Source organism: Catharus ustulatus, chromosome 4 (genome assembly GCF_009819885.2).
Source record: "Catharus ustulatus isolate bCatUst1 chromosome 4, bCatUst1.pri.v2, whole genome shotgun sequence".
In the NCBI taxonomy this organism is placed as follows: domain Eukaryota; kingdom Metazoa; phylum Chordata; class Aves; order Passeriformes; family Turdidae; genus Catharus; species Catharus ustulatus.
The window spans coordinates 4,428,124-4,447,060 of record NC_046224.1 but is presented as its reverse complement, the minus strand read 5'-3'; the positions used below and the strand labels follow the sequence as shown (position 1 = coordinate 4,447,060).

Sequence of the window (18,937 nt, the reverse complement as noted above, 5' to 3'; positions counted from 1 at the left end):
AAATGCCACATCTACACAACTTTTAAACTTTTAAATCCCTCCAGGGATGGTGACTCCAAACTTCCCTGGGCAGCCTGAGCCAATGCTTGGCAGCCCATTCAGTGCAGAAATTTTTCCTGATATCCAACCCAAACTTCTGTGTGGTCAGCAAGGCTTCTCCTGGGAATAGGAATAAAGGCCCACCATGCATGAGGCTTTAAAATGCTCCAGCTGGTCAAAACTATTCTGCCTGTTGATCTCCATTTCAAAGGAAATTGAAAGTCACTTGGAGAAGTTGCTGGAAAATAATGGCTGGTGACATCCTCACTGGTGGTATTGAATGCTGTGAAATAGCAGCAAAGGGTTGAATTCTGCCACCCATTATAATTTCAGGCATTTCTTTTGTTCAGCTGCAGAGCCTGGCAGGGACCAGGAGAAAGTCTCAGCCCTCCAGTCCTCTCCTTGTAGCTGCTTTTATTAAACAGGCGTCGTTCCTGTCAACGTGAATAAAGGGAAGAGAGAGCAGTTCATTATCCAGTGTATCACTTTGAGTCTAATACTAATTAAAAGCTTTGCCATCACTTCTCTGGAACCTATTCTTAGAAATTATGTAAATTAATTGGAGTTTTGAAGAGGAGCATATGCCAAATCCGAAGTAATTCCCTGCTGGCTGAGGCAGCTCCAGCGCTGGAACCGGAGAATGGCATCAGGAATCTTTTTTCTTTCCTTTTGTGGCTGCAAAAATATAAAGCTGCTTTGGTAAATTTTGATGATTCTCTTATCCAGTATACAAGACAGATCAAATATCCAGACTCTGTCCATTTTCCAGAGATGTACAATACAAAGACTTTTTCTCCATGAAAGCTTTTCCATCTCGAAAATGACATTTAACACAGAAAGGGTTTTTACTTCCACAGCATTTCTCCAAAGAAATGCATGTTCCTGCTTCAAAGAGGATTTTGACCCTCAAAGGGGAGATGTACTTGAGATCCTGTAAACTCCCCTTGTGAATTCACTCTTGCTGCTAATTTAATGGAAAATATTTACTTGCTATGCTGAATGACAAGGGAGATTTGATCCCAAGGTACACAGCACTTTTGAAGTAAAATACCTTTAAATATTATTGGTACATTTTTTTTCTCCCTATCTGATTATTTTTCCCCTTTGAAAAAAAGCAAAAACAAATAGAAGGAGAAACACCAAAGAAAATGATTCAGATAAAAAGGAGAAGCAGTATGGTTTGGTGTCAGTATATTTTGGTCTCAATCAACAAATCACTTTAAAAGTTGATTAAACTACTTGCATGTTTAAAGATAAACATGATTAAGTACTTTGGTGGATCTTGGCTTATTGCATATTGAGGCTGGATCCGGGCGTGAGTTGAATCATGGAAGGTTTGTGGGGAGATGCTGATTCCAGATGCACATTTTGCAAAGTTGCCTTTTCTTTACAACCTTGCCCCAAGGATTAAGGGACTCAGAGTGTGGATCCTCAGGCAGGAGGAGGCAGCCCTCCAGTCAAAATGCTGTTTTTCCTTTAGGGGTTTGAAGTTCAGTGCTGGTGAGATTGGAGTTTTGCAGCCATCATTTCCCTCTGAAGCCTTTTCAGAATTAAAGGTGGCAGTTTTTAAAGCTCATCTCCTTCCACTCCCCTGCCATGGGCAGGGACAACTCCCACTATCCAGGTTCCTGGCCCTGAACACTTCCAGGGATGAACATCCACAGCTTCTCAGAGAAATGGGTTCAGGTGACTCACAGTAAAGAATTCAGTTCCCTCACAGTAAAGAATTTGTTCCTAATATCTGATCTAAATCTGCCTTTTTTCAGCTTAAAACCATTCTCCCTCATCCTATCATTGCATGCTCTCATGAAAAGGATGCTTTAGTCTCCTGTATGTGTGCTCCTTCCTCAGCCATTAGTTCCTTAAATATCCATTATTCTTAAATATTCCTCAGTTTCCTCATCAGTGTTTCATTCTCCTTTGAGACAAAATTCATTATAATTGGTGTTTTTTTCTGCTTTTTGGTTCTCACCTAAAGGTGAGAACCACTGTAACACTGCAGGTTGGTAAGATGAAAACAACCATTCATTTAGCAGTGGTTGGAGCTTGTAAAAATCCTTATCTCTAGCAGCAGTTGGAATGTAAGATCCCAAAATAGAAGTTGTTAAGCCCTTACAAGTGCAGACAGTTCTTGGGAAAAGAAAGGGCAATGAAACACAACTTTGGATCAATAGAAAATCATTTTAGAACAAGAATCCCACGTGTAGCAATGAATGTAGATGGGATTGTTGTTGCTAACCACTTACAGATAGCAAGCTTTCTACATGTATTTTGGAGTAGTTTGTGAGTGTATGCTAAATATAACACATCTCTGTGCTTGTATTGGCTAATGCACCAGTGGTTTAGAAATACTGTGGGACATTTTTATTGAATGAACACAAGATGCAGTCATTACCCTGGAATTAGGGTGGCAGCTTGTTAGATAGGGGTCACAAGGGATGGAGTAATTAGGTGTTAAACACTGAACTGGTAGCAAACCAGGGGGGTGAATCTGGGTTGCTTCTGAATTTCAGGACTGCATCCTGCATCCCCAGAGCTGCTGTGGGGAACCCTCTGGTGTAGCCTGTGGGTGCAGCAGGTTTTATCCCAGGTGGAAGTGTTATGTTGAGCATGTACTCAAGCAGAGCTGCCTGTTTTCCATCATGTTCTCTGGTTGCCCACATTTTGGGTCTGAGTTCACTGTCCAAGCCCTAATCCGTTTCCAGTCTCCTGGCTGGAAAAAAAACAAAACACCTTTCCATCTTGGAAACCAGCCCAGGTGCTTATTTTGGTGCCCTGCAGGTGCTGGACATCCATCAGGGTAAATCAGGGCCATGCTGAGCTGTTTGCGTCCATCTTGTGAAACCCTGGGGGGCTTTAGTTTGAATCCTGGCACCTCTGGAGTCTCAGTGGCTCCCAGAGGGTGGTGGCTGTCAGAGATGGAGAGGCTCTGCCCATGGGAGATTTTCAAGCAGCCAGGTCCTTATTTTGGTGAGCACAGTCTCCTTGTGGACCAGGTTATGGTTGAATGCCATTTCTGAGAGGGACATGCCCTGTGCTTTAGGTGTGATGGGCTTGGTGCTGTAGATGTGTCCCCTAGGGCTGAGGTTGTCCCCTCTCTTTGTGTTTGGGTTGGCATGAAAAGAACATAGGACCAGCTAAGTTAACAAAACCCACTTGCACACCTTTCAAATAGATTTTCAGATGTATTGGCTCCTTCTTGGTGTCACCACATGTTCCTCTTCCCACAGGACCATGCTGATTTGAGAAACCACTTCTTCACTGTGGGGATGAAGCTGGAGGCAGTGAATATGAGGGAGCCATTTCATATCTGTCCTGCATCAGTGACCAAGGTGAGTGCTCAGAAAGGAGGGATGCAAAGAGCCTGACTGGGAAACTCTTCCTGATTTCCACCACATTTAGAAAAAATACAACAAGAGTGGAACTTATGTGGCTGGAGAACACATTAAGTAATAGGTTTAAAATCCATGGATGTTCCTAATGAATTCTTTCTTTCCCACAAGCATCACCAGCTGATTCCAGTTACAACCAGTGGGGATGAGCACATTCATCTACCACTTGAATGCAAAAAAAAGATCCCTCTTCTGTCTTTGTCTCCCCTCCATCCATGTGTATTTTCCCTGCACATCTGAGAAACCTTTGGAAATAAAAGAGTTGAATGGAGTTGGAAGGCTCTGGGGTCTCCAGGATCATCTCCCATTGCTGCTCAGCTGTGGCACCCTGAACCTCAGTGCTTTCCATTGCTTCATTTCACCCATCTCTAAAACTCAGGCTTTGATCTCTTGGGTAGAAACACTTTGATGAAAAGTTTTAGGTGAGAGCAGATTATTTTCAGTAGTTTGATCCCCAGGTTTGGCTGTTTCAGCTTTCTGCATTACCTAATGTTGCAGCAAATCTTAACTCCTGATTTTGGTCTCTTCTTTTTCACCCCTTAGGTTTTTAACAATCATTATTTACAAGTGACCATTGATGACCTGAGACCTGAACCCAGCAAAATCTCGATGCTTTGCCATGCAGATTCCTTGGGGATCTTGCCAATACAGTGGTGCCTTAAAAACGGAGTCAATCTCACACCTCCCAAGGGTTTGTATTCCTTCTCAGGCATTTTTGGGTTTGCTCTGAAAGACATTTTCTTGTTATTACTGCCTTTAACTTTGTGGTGGTGGTTGCTGTAGAGGATCAGCTGAAGTATCTCAAGCCAGGGTAGTTCTCTGGAGTGACTGGAGCTGTTCTGGCTCCTTCTAGCCCATGAACATCTCAACAAATGTGTCTTGCTGGTGGATTGATGTCCCTGTGCCTTGAAATCTGATTAAAGTTTGTGAAATCCTCATGAATTCCTGTGGAATGAATCCTAGCAGCTCTTTGTGTGTGTGTAGAGAGCAAAAGGAGCATTAAAAGTCCAGTCACTGTAGAGGCAAACCCTGTTTCATCCACCTTGGTACAACACTGAGGCCAAGCAAAGCTCCTAAATCTGAATGTCTGAGCTAAAAACAGCTGCCCAGGAGTGTGGAGGGATTTCCTTGGCTGTCTCAACAAATCCCAGGGCACACTGCAAGCAGTGTTCAGGTCAGAGCCTGGAGAAACAGCCTCCAGCCCTGCTGCTCCTCAACTTCAGAGTAGTGCAGTTAATTACTCCCAACTTCAGACAACCACCTGTGGTGCCCTAGCAATATTTCCTTGCTTGAAAAATGTGTTGGTTCCCTGGAATTTCAGGTTTTTGAAGCTGGCTGGGTTGTTGGTCTGTTGCCAAAAATCGGTGTTACTTGGGAGAAAGAAAGGCCTCAAAAAAAACCCCCTCAACAAGCTAAGTTTTGCGTGTGAACTTTTCTCTTTATTTTGGAAAAAGCATGATGCTGCCAAACCCAGGGAAGAGAAGGGTTATTCCTTCCCAGACTCAGAATCCTCTTATGTATATCCAGAGTGCTTCTTCAGCACCTGTAATTTGAAATTCCCACCAAAGTCCTGGAACCCTGTGCATGCAGCTGCATGTGGTGCATCCATGATTGCTCTGCTGCTTCTGCTGAAATAAATCTGCTGCCTGGGGCTTTAGCTCTCCCCCGCTGAAACCCAGGTGTAATGATAATGTGTAAGCACTCACTGATACTGGACAGAAAAGTTGCTAAAAATGAAAGTAAATGGAATATTTTGGGTTTTTTCCACCCAAATTCACATGCAGCTTGCTCCAGGCAGGATAATTAACTGAAGGAGACCATAGGCTTAAAAATCTCCAATCCATGCTGATACAAAGCCTGTCTGAGATGGTGTTTTATGGGTCAAGTGTGTGTGAACTCTCTTTTAGATGCCAACATTTTAAGACCTATCTGAAGCATCTGTCCTGTGAATATTTTTCAGTTTGGCCAGGTCTAGTGGGAGGTGTCCCTGCCATGGCAGAGAGGTGGAACTGAGGCACTTTCTAAGCCCCTTCCATCCCAAACCATTCTGTGGTTCTGTGATCTTTTGTGACACCTGGTTATTGGGATCCACCTGGGCACCTGAAAAAGTGCAGAAAGTCTCTCCTTATTCCCCTGGTGAAAATGAAATTTGCTTTCTGCTGTGAGATCAGAAATCCTGGGGGGAAGCTGTTAAAAAGGCATAAAGGCAGTGGCAGATAGATGCATTCTGTGTTGCTATATCTTTTATAGTGTGTATAAGGGCTGCATGTCCAACTGAATTTTAGCACCTTCACATTGTTTGAGTTACTAAAATGGTATTAGAATGAGTTATTTGAAAATAACCACAAACTAAACACAACAAAAACCCATAAACCACCAGAAAAGAAAGCAGATGGAAAGTGAAAAACATCCAAACTCTTGGTTAATTTAGGTTTGACAAAGAGGTTTTCTGATCCCAAAATCAGCTGATTTTTTTCATCAGAACAATGTGCCAGGTTGGGGTATTGGAGTTCAGAGTCCTTTATTTGTCTGATGTTCATTCTCTTGCCTTTTTGCCTATCAGGGCTTTATTGAAGACAAACAAAGAGTAAATGGGTCATGAACAAGAGGTGCAAATATTTGCTACTCGAAATAGAGAGCAGTGTTTTCCTGTACAGTGCCAAAAATGAATGCCCATTAACTGCTGCTGTATAAACATTGAACAAGCTCTGTTTATATTTGTTAGAGCAGGATTTATAGACTACTTCCCTTTAGAGTAACAATCATTGTTTTATGAGCTATTATTAAGTGGGGGGAAAAAAACATTTTGATAATGCTCCTAGTTGTAAAGCTTACTAAGGAAAAGCCACTTCCAAAGCCTCCAGTTCATTTGTATTATTATATTTGCTTCTGGTTAGACTGCTGGGCTCTTCCATGAGATGAGATGGCAAACACAGTGAAGGTGTTGCAGGTTTGAGGAGCAGCAGCTGAGCTGTGCAAACAAACAAAAAAAAGGTGTTGTCACCTTCCAGGATGGCAGGGTGTGAGTGCTGATGGGGCACTGGGTGCCTGGAACCTCCCCATGTGCTGAGGGAGGCAGCTGAGAGCAGGGTCACAGAATCAGGGAGTCAGTGAGGCTGGAGAAGATCTCCAGTCAGGCTGGATCAGTGAGTGCAGCCTTGGATCACCACCTTGTCAGCCAGACAGCACTGAGTGTCCAGGGTGACCACTTCCAGGGGTGAGCACTCCACCACTTCCCTGGCATCTCATTCCAGTGCCTGACAACCCTTTAGGTGAAAATATTCTTCCTTATATCCAACCTGACCCCCCCCATGGGAAATAGAAAAGGTACAAAACCCTCAGAAAGTTATGTGAAAGTAAATTTTAGAGTGAGAGAATGCGAGAGTGTTGAAGATGCAAGGAAAAAAAACAATAAAGCTATGAGGGCTTTTACTGTTTCTCGTGTCTTACTCTGTAAAATGAGGGTGATGATGATAAAATAAAGCTTGGTGCCATTTCCTCTCCTCTTGTCCCTGTTCTCTGATTCCCCTGGCTGTCCCCTCCTGTCAGGGAGTTGTGCAGAGCCACCAGGTTCCCCCTGAACCTCCTTTTTTCCAGGCTGAGCCCTTTCCCAGCTCCTTCAGCCCCTCCTGGGGCTGCAGACCCTTCCCAGCTCTGTTCCCTGCCCTGGACACTCTCCAGCCCCTCCAGGTCTCCCTGGCCATGAAAGCCCAGAGCTGGACACAGCCCTGCAGGTGCAGCCTCACCCTGAAAAGGCCACAGACCAATCAGGGCTTATTTTAAATCAATTCCTGGGTGTTCCCCTCTAGGAATCCTCCTTGTTTTTCACTCCCCAGCTGTCCCCCTGGGTTCCATTCCCTGCTGAAGCCTAAAGGAAAAGGGATTCCAGTGGTTCCAGTGCTGCAGGGCCAGGCCAGCAGTTATGTGGTGACAACACAGTCACTAAAACACCTCTAATGGGCCTTTTCCATCTACTCTGACAACATCTGTGTAGCTTGAAATCGAGATGTGAAACCCATCTGTGAGGGGATTAAATTGGAGATAAAAAAAGGAGATGAAGTGTGAAGAAAATACTGTTGCAGAAATTGTTAAAAACAATGCAAGGATATTTTCTTGTCTAAAAAAAACCCATTCTTTATAAGTAACTGCCCTTCTTTTCCCTCCCTGTGCATATTTAGTTTTTTAATTATTATGCACTTTAATACCCCATAGAGAACAGGCATCATAGCTCAAGGCTTTATCTCAGTAATTTGTTTGTCATGAATGCAATTATTAGGATTAGAAATCATCTTATCCAAGATACTTGGATCTTAGCAGGATGCTTGGCACATTGTTTTCAAAAATTTTACCTCCTTTTTTTGGGATCTGGCAGACTGATAGGGGATTACACTCAGTATTCCAGTCCTTGCCTGTAAAAAAAAGTCACAATTTTCATTGTCATAAATGATTCATTCACATTTGATCTTGAGGGTCCCTTTTTGACTATCAATGCAAAAAGCATTTAGGGATGTTCTGTGAAATGAGGCCAGGCTGAGATGCCAGGAAGGGAGATTGAGGGGAGAATTTGGCCTTTGGGTGACTCCTGAAACTTTCCAGTAAGAGTGGTTCTGCAGTAATTTCATTAGGGTATCCTGGTAATCCTTTAGCTGGGCAGGATTGGCACTCCCTGGTTTCAAGCACTGCAAAAATAGAGACTAAGAGGCAGGCAAATAAAAAGCCCCCAAAAGCAAATTAAAAAAAACAAAACCAAAAACATTTCTGTCCCAAGAATTTATTGCCTAAATTGCCAGCTAAGAATAGTGGATGAGCAAAGTTCTGATTTGTCTTTCTGTGATGGACTCCTTGAGAGATGCTCATATCAAAGAATCTCTTTATTTTACCTAGAAGCAGAGGCTGAAGTGATGATCCTCTTGCTGAGGCTGGGAAGTCTGCTTTCATTTTCCTGCTCTGCTCCAGATTTCTGTAACATTCTTCCTGGGATGGGACTCAGCTCACACACCCTGAGCTGCTGGGGAGTCAGTCAGGGAGGGTACATGGATGAAGAGAGGAGAATTTATCTCTGAAAGAGAGAATGAATCAGCTTCTGATTGTGCTGATTTACTCCTGTTTACTCCTGAGGGACCAGCAAATAATCCATGTCCAGCTCCATGATCCCATCTTTTAGACTTTTAGCTAAAAGCAGGAGAAGGAAGTCAATAACTTACCCCATGTGGAAATTTGGGACAGTGGCACTTCTCATGGGTTTGTTAAAAGTTGGGAGATGCTCACAGAAAAGGGAAAATAGGGAAAATGATTATGGCTTACTGGTTTTTAATGGAGCCTTGGCAGTGGAATGCAGGAGGTGTGTGAGTGGAGGCTGGAGCAGCCAGGGGCTCTGGTGCTGTGTAGGCAGGGTGAGATGCTCACACATCAATGTTCATCTCCTTGGGGCCCCTTTTGTCCTCTGAGTGTGGTGTGGACTGGTGGCTGATGGCTCTTTTTGTTTTGTCCTCCTGCAGGTTACTCTGGCCAGGACTTTGACTGGGCAGACTACCAGAAGCAGTGTGGAGCTGAGGCAGCACCTCACCTGTGCTTTAGAAATGTAAGTTCTTGCTTTTCTCCTGTCCATCCATGTGAAGCAGCACAGAAACTGTGCTGCACGGCTTTGAGAGGCTCCCCAGAGCACCATGAGGCCTTAGGCAGGAAACTGGGGGAGTTTTCCAGGTCTCCATCCCTAAAAGGGAAAAAAACCTTATTTTAGTCTTGTCTTTTTCTGTAGTTATCCTGCTCTTCCTCCCCTCTCTGGTTTTGTACAGCACAAAAAGGATCTCAACTGGTTATTGCAATTAATTCAAGTGCTACTAAAAATAATTTAGGTAAAGAAATTGCATAGTATCATTTGCTCTTTTTTACATTTCAGGTGTTTTCTCTGTATCCCAGGGGGATACATTTAACCAAACCAGATGTATTAAAGTTCTAAATGTTAAAAATGTGTGAGAGGATGCTCAGCCCTCGTGGATGCTCTGTCCTTGGGACAGTTCATGTCCTTCCTTGATGCAGCAACAGTGATGTGAGAGTGATGGATGCCATTAAGATTCACAGCTTTTGAAATAATCTTTTGCAGGCTGTTTTATAGCACTGACAGTCCTGTGTGGCTTGATCTGACAGGTATTCATTGCTTGGGGAAAGGCAGATGTAGCCTTCTGCCTTTTCCAGTGACCTGGTGCTCTCCTTGATGTGCCCATCAGCTGATGGAGGTTGAGATCCCATCAGTAACTGAAAATGCTCCTGATGGTGGTACCTAAATCTTAGTGGGGCACCCAAAGTGAGCACAGAAGGCTTTGCAAAATGAAGTGGTGGTGTGAATGATGGCCAGACAGGTTTCTGTAGGAGTTGTACAGCTTTTCTCTGGGCTCAGAAGTCACAGGACTGAGGGGTGGGGTGCTCATGGAAAGCAGAATGGAGACAGGCACCAGCTGTGGTTTTCCATGGCCTTCCTCATCAGTAGTGGCCCAGGGGCAGCCTGCCTTGGAGGCTTTGATGGTGAATTGGTGAATTTTTTTGTTGGCAAACTCAGAGGACCTGTACCATGAACAGAGTCTGACTTGAGAGTCAAACCAGAGGAGGGATTTCCTTACCCCATAAAGACCTTCCTGAAGGGACTTTAAAGATTTCCAGCAGTCCTGAGGGAATCTGGGCAGTGCTGCATCACACCAATGCAGTGGGGCTATTTTTGCATTTCTCTTCTTCAGGCATCCCCACCTTTTCTTTATATCTCTTTTCATTTTGGCAAGTAGTGAATCTCTTCTCTTAGCCTTGACAGCCTTGAGAAAAGTTTTGCATAATACCCTCTAAGATTAAGTCAGGTCTGAGCATTTTTTGGTCTTTTTTTTTGGTTTTTTTAAGGAAACATTCACCAGATGAACACATGTCTCTTATTCTATCACTCTTAATAACACAATTCTTTTCAGAGGGAGCTTCTCTGTTGTCACTTGTGCAGCCTCCTGGCTGGTCCCCTCGGTTTGTGGCTGTGAGGGGCTCTTTGATGGAAGCTTTTTGCATCTCCCACCTCGTGCAGCCAGACCTGGTGCTGGCAGTGGAGGTGCTGTAGCTGTTTCTCCAGGAGGGATTTTTAACAAGGAGAGGAAGTTATGAAATGGATTGACATACCCAAATGCTTAGTAAAATAAACTCCACCTAACTGTTGTGCCATTGATTTTGTATAAATGAGCCTCCAGCACCGAACTGCAATGAAAGGAGCTGGGGTGATGATAAATGGCGTTTCCTTGTTAGGCAACATAAAAGGCATTTAAACAAACTCAGCCTGCATTCCTACAGCCCTGGCCATTAGCAGCTTTTGCAGGGTGAAGCTGATCTGTGCTGAGCAAAGCTTGAGGCAGTCCAAGCTGTGTTTGAGATAGCAGCATGTTCTTGGATGGAAAAGAGACGAAAGCCATGAGTTTTCAGTCTCTCAGAGAGCTTTCAATGGTGGTTCAAGGTGAAGTGCCCATGATCCTTGGTGTTCCACCAATAAGAGAAGGATTGAATTTGAGCCTGACTTCCAGTTTTTCACATAGGTGAGGGTTTGGTGTCATTCTGAATCAGAGGCAATTATTATTGTTATTAGCAAAAAATCTCAGGGACCCCTTTCTGTGCTACTGTGTGCAGAGAGATGCAGGGAGGGAAATCCACAGAAGGGAGGCCCTGGTATGGACACAAGTATTGCATTAGTGTGTTTTCAGGGAGAGAGATTTCAGTGGGAGAGATGCTGGGAAGGGACTGAGTGTAGGTGACAGGAGGGAGCAGTGGCAATGAACACAGCTGGATCCATCTACACTCCAGCCAATGAAATCCTTGTTCATTGAGCTTAAGATGGAATCACAGGATGGTTTGGGTTGGAAGGGACATTAAAGGGACATAGTTCCAATGCCCCCATCCCATGGACACTGCTGCCACCCACTAGATTGGGTTGTTCAGGGTACTCATCATGAAAACTCCATGAAAAGAAACATAATTGAAAAGAATACTCAAATACTCAGCTTGGGTGACTGAATATGTGAAGAGGTTTCTCTGGTCTCAGACAAGATGGTTTTTTTGCTTTACAAGGTTGCTCCTAGCAAGGTGAGAGGTGCTTAAGCACAGGAGTTCTGGGAGCCCTCTGGGTTGTATCACATTAGCAGAAAATGCATCACTGGCAAATAATTCAAACATACTTGGAGCTGATGTGGAGCAGCCTCCTTGCAGTCTCCCAGGAGTCAGGGGCAGGAGTAGAAGGTGAAATGCATTTCATCATTGATTTTTCATATGGATATTGGTGCAAAGCTGCTCCAACATGGGCTCCTCTCTCCAGGGTCACAGCCTCCTTTGGGTATCCCTCTCCTCTGATGGGGTCCTTGGGGCAGCAGACCCCAGCAGCAGACCCCAAGTGCTGCAGGGACACAGCTGCCTCACCATGGGCTGCACACAGATGTGATTTAACTCTGGACTGCATTCTTCAGGGTATCCTGCCCTTGCAGAGGATAGCAAACCAGCTAAATTTATGCTTCCCAGCAGACAGTCTGGTTGAAGCTGTGCAGTGCTGCAGTGCCACGTTTCAGCATTGTCTCTTGGCTCTTTCAGACATCCTTCAGCCGTGGCTTCACCAAGAACATGAAGCTGGAGGCAGTGAACCCCAGGAACCCTGCAGAGATTTGTGTTGCCTCCATCACCTCGGTGAAAGGACGGTTGATGTGGCTGCACCTGGAAGGTACCTGCTCTAAAGGCTGCTTGTGTTTGTCTGTCTGACTGACTCACTGACTCAGTCTTTCACTCACTGACTGACTGACTGACTGACTCACTCACTCACTCACTCACTCACTCACTCACTCACTCACTCACTCACTCACTCACTCTCTCACTCACTCACACTTCATTTTGCCCTTCATCCTCTGCACAAAATTTCTCTCTCCGGCTTTCAGTTTTATACACATTGACCAGCTGTTTGTCACAAGGAATTCCATTTACCTGCTCTTTCTCTGGTGGAGCTGCAAGTTCCTCCACCCTCCCATCCATCTTTATCACCCTGATAACAACCTCCTTCCTGCCATCATCGTGCACCTTCATCCTGGGAATAAAAGTTTGCCTCACTTGTGCAGCTGAGACTTCTACAGCAATTCCAACCTGGCAGTTTGTACAGGAGGAGAGGTTTCTAATGAAAGTTCTTAAAGTTGGTAAAAACATTGCCAGGTAACCCAAACCTCCCAGGTGTTTGCTTTTGGTAGAGCTGTGTGCAGTGCAGGTTTTGGTTTTTAAGCTAATTCTTTGCCTTCAGGCTCAAGGTAGCAAAGCTCATCTGCACCCTGGTCCAGACACAGGACAATTTTTTTTTTTTAATTGCTGGAACCAACAATTGTTTGGAATTCCATTCTCACTAAGGCTGTTGTTGGATTTACACCCATCTGATCAAGGAATCTGACCCATTTTGGGAACTTCTTGTTGTAAATGACCAAGTGCCTTCACTTGTATATGCCAAAGATGTGGATAGATGCAGGAAGAGGGCAACACACCCCCACCTTGCTCTTTCTCTCTGCTCTTTCTCTCTTTTAATTTCTTACAGGATATCTTTTTACAATTTACCATAAAAAAATCCTGTGTGCATCTCCTTTCTTTTGAGTTCTGATATATAGTTGCTTTAAGCTTGCTTTATATCTCAATACCAGGAACTGAATGATCTGTAATAAACAGAAAAGATGCAAAAGACTGCAGAAATAGAAAGAAATCTTTGCTGCTGTAGGAATACATCACTACAGTATGCACAGTGTTATGCTAAAGGCAGGCATTAAAAAAAAAAAAAAAACCAACCAAAAAAACCTCTGCTTGCAGAGTTGTAAAATAAATGTGGCTTGAAGTGTGGCATGGGTTTTTCTGACTCCATTAATATAGTGTTGTTTCTAATGGATTATTTATATTCTGGAAGCAGCAAGGCTCCCCAGCCACCACGGGAGCCCCTCACTGAAAACCTCAAGTCCCACCGTTTATCACGGGCGCCTCTGAAGCTTTCATTGTTGCCCTCCCAGTTTGGCAGCCCAGGCTGCAGCCATAAAGCAGGAACACAGGAGTTAAGCAGAGCTGAGTTGGACATGAGGGAACACTGTGTGATAAATCACACTTTGTACAGTAGCAAAACCCTAAACTCGAGGGCGAGCGTTTAATGAGCAGCAGTGCGGTTCCCCCGTGCTGGAGGAGAAGCTCAGGACTGATGGGATGCTCTGTGCTCTCTGCTGCTTTATTACTCATCATCTGCATTGTTAATTTTTACTGGTTCATTTTAGATTTTAGAGCTTGAAGCTTTCTGGTGTGAATTTATACAAGTAATAATGCACGCTCCCTGCACAGCCCAGGAATTTGAGGAAAACCCTTTGGTTAATCACTTCTCCAGGGAGGTTTCCTGTAATTTCCCCTTTTACAGTTTTCTAGAGTTGCTGCTCTATTCTACCCATCCTGTAAGATTCATAGCAGGACACAGACATTTTCCTCACCCTGTTTCCAGTCTCCTTGTTTTCCCTTTAACCTCCCAGTTCTCATGGACGTTTCTTGCTCTGAGAATCAGAGAGCAACATAAAACACAACACATGAAACTAATGAGTCTCAGAAAAGCTGTTTTCTACTCCTGTGAGTGAGCCAAAGGAAGCAGTAAGGTGCTGGAAGTGAAAAGCAGGGTTATCAATTGCCAGAGGGCAGAAGCAGTGCCAGGGAGGACAGAGAAGCTGTGAATATGTCTTACTAGATGAACAAGGTGCTGCAGGATAATGGGCATTGTGCTGCTTTCTTGCTCCTCAGGGTGGCTGCAGCTGTAAACTTCAGAACCAGAATGTTCACAGAACCATTTTGGTTGGAAAAGACACTTCATGTCTATTTTATTGTTGCTTGTAAGCAGCAAAGTACATTTGATCTGGTTACTTTATAATGATTTAGAATTGTAGAATAATTAAGATTGGAAATGACCTCTAAGATAATTGAGTCTGTTTCTTCAGAGTAACACCATTACAATAATGAAGTAATTGGTTTTCCCAGTCCTGGTGGCATTTCAGTGGGGTCTGTGTTGATTTCTTGCTCTGTTCAGGGCTTGATCCATGGCTTGCTCACTGTCTGTCTTGCCACTGACTCACTGTTGTCATGTGGGCTCCTTGCCTGGGTTTGTGGTGTCAGGTGGAAATGGAGCTCCTCATGGGACCTTTCATCAGGTTCAAACTGAGCAGTGACCATGGGTATTGTCTCATGGAGGGATATGGTTTTTCAGGGAATTTCAGCTGCTGAAATCTTGTATTCAGCAGGTTGTGTCCTTCCCCTATGCCTTCATCCCATTTTCTTCCCCATATCCAGTGAAAGAGGCACTGCATTTTCAGTGGATAATGCATGAACATGACAGGGCTCAGATAAACACATGAACACATCCATGAATCTACACAGACATCATGATTGCATTTTTTTCCTTATTTCCTCCAGCAGTGTGATCACCAGCACCTATTTCCCTGCCTGCTTCATGCTTTTAATGCAGCCACACACTCTCAGAGCAGCAGGTTTATTAATGATCCAAATGCTGCACCTCAGCCTCGGTGCTGTTCCCATCACAGAGTTCAATTACTGCTTCAATTACACCACAAGCCCTTGATGAACAGACATTAGTGGCAAGCTCCCTGTAGTCATCTGGCTGTGCACAGTCAAACACTTGCTGCCTTAAACAGGAGGCAAAGATGTTTTAACAGATGCCAGGGTGAGGGTGATGCAGAGGAAGCTGCTGATCCCTTGGTCCCTTTTATTAGGAGCTCACCCCATGCTGTCCTGGGGTGGAATTGGCAGAGGGAGGAGGTGAAATTGCTGGCCCAGCTGTGCCACTGCAGTTGAACTTGGATTGGAGTAGTTAAAATGGTGCCTTGACTCAGGACACAGAGTTGTTTTTGGAGGAACTAAAAGCCAGCAGGAATATCTTTGGATTTTGAGTGGAAATGAGGCAAATTAGGAAAAAAAAAGTAGGAAGAATTTCCTTCACTGAAGGATGGTCAAGTATGGGCTTCCCATAGTGATGGGATGATTATTCATGGAAGTGTTCAAAAGTCTTGTAGATGTGTTGCTGAGAGACATGGCTCAGTGATGAGCCTGCCAGTGATGGGTTAATAGTTGGGCTTGATGATCATGGAGGTCTTTTCCAACCTAAATAATTCTTGGGTTCTGTGAGTGGGACCACATAAATGAAGATGGGATTTTCTTCTAAAGGAGGTGTAATAACCAAACTGGAAGATAATTGCTTTAAGTAGAAACTTCAGGTGAAGTTTTGGAGTCAGCATTGTGCCAGAGGCCTTGGTGCACTATCCCATTTGGATTTTTATACTGCTTCTCTCTGTTGGATGATCAGCTCTTGGCTCATGTGAGGAGCCCTAGGAGAGCTTGTGGCACTCCTGGACAGAAGAGTGACCACTTCTCACCCTGGAAAAAATGAGACTCAAGGGCAGAGCTGAACAAGAAAAGGGAAGCACTGATACATGAGAGCCTCTCTCTCACATTACCTACCTCCCTGGAAAAGCCTAGATACACTCTCTTACCATGAAGAACAAGCATTCAACAAGTCCTTCTAACTCACTTATGCAACTTTACAAAATACCCAGGGGTCAGCCAGGCCATCTTCTTGGAGGAAGCCATGTGTGATAAACCTCCCTGCTTCACTGCACACCCTCAAAGTGCTCTTAATGGGCTTTTCCTCTGAACCTCATTGCACTGTAAATGCAGCAGCCCCATCCTTGCTGTCTGTGCAGAACTGTAGATGAAATGGTGCCTGATTTTGGTGAAGAGAAGTAGATTTATTTTCACATGTTCCATCATTCCCTGCCCTGGGCTCGTGATGGATCCTTGGATGGCTCTGAGCTTGGTGTTCCCATGCCTAAATCCCATTATAAATTTGTTCTTATAGGTTCACAGATGCCCTCTCCAGAGTACATTGTTGATGTGGAGTCTATGGACATTTTCCCTGTTGGCTGGTGTGAAGCAAATGCTTATAACCTCACCCCACCACACAAAGCTGTTTGTAAGTACATGGAGACCTGAGCAGTGGATATATCAGGGATTTTTCCTAAGGTCTACAATCCCATTTTTGACACTATCAACCTACCCAGCAGACCAATAACCAGGCTGGAAGTGTACTGCAATAAATGGAATAAATCTTAATTAGTGACCAGACTGGAATTATGCAGTTTGTACTTATCTCTGTGATCAGCTCCTCCAAAAATGGGGTTGTCTGTGCTGGGGAAGGCTGTTCCATGGTGTGGGATTGCACAGTGGGTTGTGGGTTTGCAGAGGGGCTTTGGTCAGTGGGGTTGTCAGAGGGGAGCCAGGTTTTGTTGTGCTGAGCCAGGTTCACTCAGGCAGCTGAGTGGATTAGGGGCAAAGACCTCAAATTGAAAAAAAAAGCCCAAACCATAAAATACCAGGTGGAATGGACATCTGGGTGCCCCTTTCCAAGAGGATCTGCTCCATCTAAATGGAGAAATAATTGCTGCCATTCTGTGATGGAGTTTCTGCCCTTTCCCAGGGTATCTGTCCCTCATTTCACTGCCCTTGCCATCTCAGAGATTTTCCTGATGTTCAGTTCAAATCCCCCCACAGCACAATTAAGCCCACAGTGTTTTGTCCTGCCTCCAGTGCATATTAAGACAAATTTCTTCCCTTTTTATTTGCATTTGAAGGCAGTTCATGAGAGCTCAGTAGCTTGGTGTTATTCTCCTGTTCCAACATACCCAATCTCAAGCCACCAGGTGAAAAATTGCCCTCACTGTTTATATTAATTAACATCCGAAAGGCAAATTTTAAAATTTATCAGCCCTTTCGAAGAGTTAAATAAGCTTAAGTTAAAAATCAGACAGCCAGAGCCTAATTTAGGAGAATACTGCTATGGCAACATTATGCAGCCTTATCACAATTTATAGCTGGGGATAAATTATGCTGGAGGTAATCATGCTTGTAAAATGTAATCTTATCCATATGTGTTTCTGTATGGAAAAATATTTGTGTTTTTATTTTAATTTTTTTTCTTTTATGCTGATCCCATAAAACACAATATTAGCATTCCAGAGGAAAGATTAAATGTATTATTACATCCTTAAAGTAGGTTTTAATGATGTAGTGACTTACTTAAAAAATACCAAGGAAAGATGGTGATAGTAATTAAGTACCATTTCATTGTGTTCGAAGCCTTTTTATAGTCAGTGCATTTACACAGCTTTTTATGCATTCTGGCTGTACTTAACAGGACAGAAGGGTAAAAAAACTATTTTTTTTTTTTTTTTTCTTCCTTGCTTCATTTTTGCAGTGCGAAGGAAGAGGAGAATTGCAGTTGTGCAACCAGAAAAACAGTAAGTTGTTTTGGTGTTGTTATTTAAGGTGGTGTTTTTACAGGAATGCATCAGGTCTTCCAGGGGGGATAATACACAGCAGCTGTGTGGCTTGGTAACTACTGCCCAGACACTGCAGCACAGCCAGCAAGAGGATTCTTTTAAGTCTGAAATATTTGTTAGCATACTAGAAAAAGTCACAGTAACAGCAATTTTTTACTGGTTGGGGCTGTGCAGCCCCTGCCTGATGGCCAGCAGGGGAGGCTTAGGGAAGATGGACATGTACCAGGAGGGCATTTCCCTGTCTAGCTCTTGCACTTTGTAGAAACTCGAATTTAAGGGATTTAAGGGAAGGAATTTGAAGCCTGGAGGTCTAAAGCTGACACATCAGAGTATATTTTTAGAGAAGGGGTGGGTCTGGCTCCTTCATCTGCAATACCCTGGTCTGTGATCAACCATGTGGAAATGGAAATGTGTTGGAGGTTTGCTGTTGCTGGTGTATCTTTTGGTCCAGCCTGAGGACTAGTTCTGGCCCCTTGTCCTAACTCTGCTAAATACACCACATGTTCTATTAAATACACCCAGTTTCTCTTTTAACAGGTTACCATCCACAGTGCCTGTTGAGAAAATACCTCATGACCTCTGCCCAGTTCCTCAGCTAGACACAACAGGTGAGGATCCTTATTTCAAAGACCCATGTCCTGTATGGAAGGGGAGGATCCTTATTTCAAAGACCCATGTCCTGTATGGAAGGGGAGGACCCCAGAAAGGCAGTGAGTTGTCACAGGGGCTGTGAGGAGGAGTGAACCCACCTGATGTACAACAGGTGAGGGTCTGGTTCCCCACAGTCTTGCTGGGGCTGTCAGAGTACCCCTGGAGCTTGCCCATGTCAGGTGATGATATTAAGGTTAATGAATCTCTCTGGTGGGCATGGGTGCAGGTTGTTAATTGGCACTGATGAAATTGGTACAGCAGGACCTGATGGGTCCCCTGTGTTACATCAGTGTGGTGTGGCTGCTGCTTCTGCTAAAGGCAGATTCTCTCCCCTTCAGCAGTGGCAGGAGGCTCTGAGTGCAATATTCATCCAATTAATGGTGTAAGCCCAGCAGCAGGGACAGGATGTAACTCACTTTATTTCAGCAGGCTGTGGGACACATGTTTGTACTG

At 44.1% G+C, this 18,937-nt stretch overlaps 1 protein-coding gene across 3 annotated transcripts in view; it reads left to right on the top strand.

Moving 5' to 3' along the window:
* Window positions 1–18,937, top strand: part of SFMBT2 (Scm like with four mbt domains 2) — a 105,108-nt gene that overhangs the window by 61,124 nt on the left and 25,047 nt on the right. For all 3 annotated transcript variants that reach the window (XM_033057826.1, XM_033057825.1, XM_042779191.1), the window contains 7 exons: window positions 3,270–3,371; window positions 3,975–4,122; window positions 8,930–9,012; window positions 12,030–12,156; window positions 16,354–16,467; window positions 17,749–17,791; window positions 18,371–18,441. In XM_033057826.1, coding sequence (XP_032913717.1) covers window positions 3,270–3,371; window positions 3,975–4,122; window positions 8,930–9,012; window positions 12,030–12,156; window positions 16,354–16,467; window positions 17,749–17,791; window positions 18,371–18,441 — 688 coding nt within the window. The remainder of the gene's footprint in view (window positions 1–3,269; window positions 3,372–3,974; window positions 4,123–8,929; window positions 9,013–12,029; window positions 12,157–16,353; window positions 16,468–17,748; window positions 17,792–18,370; window positions 18,442–18,937) is intronic.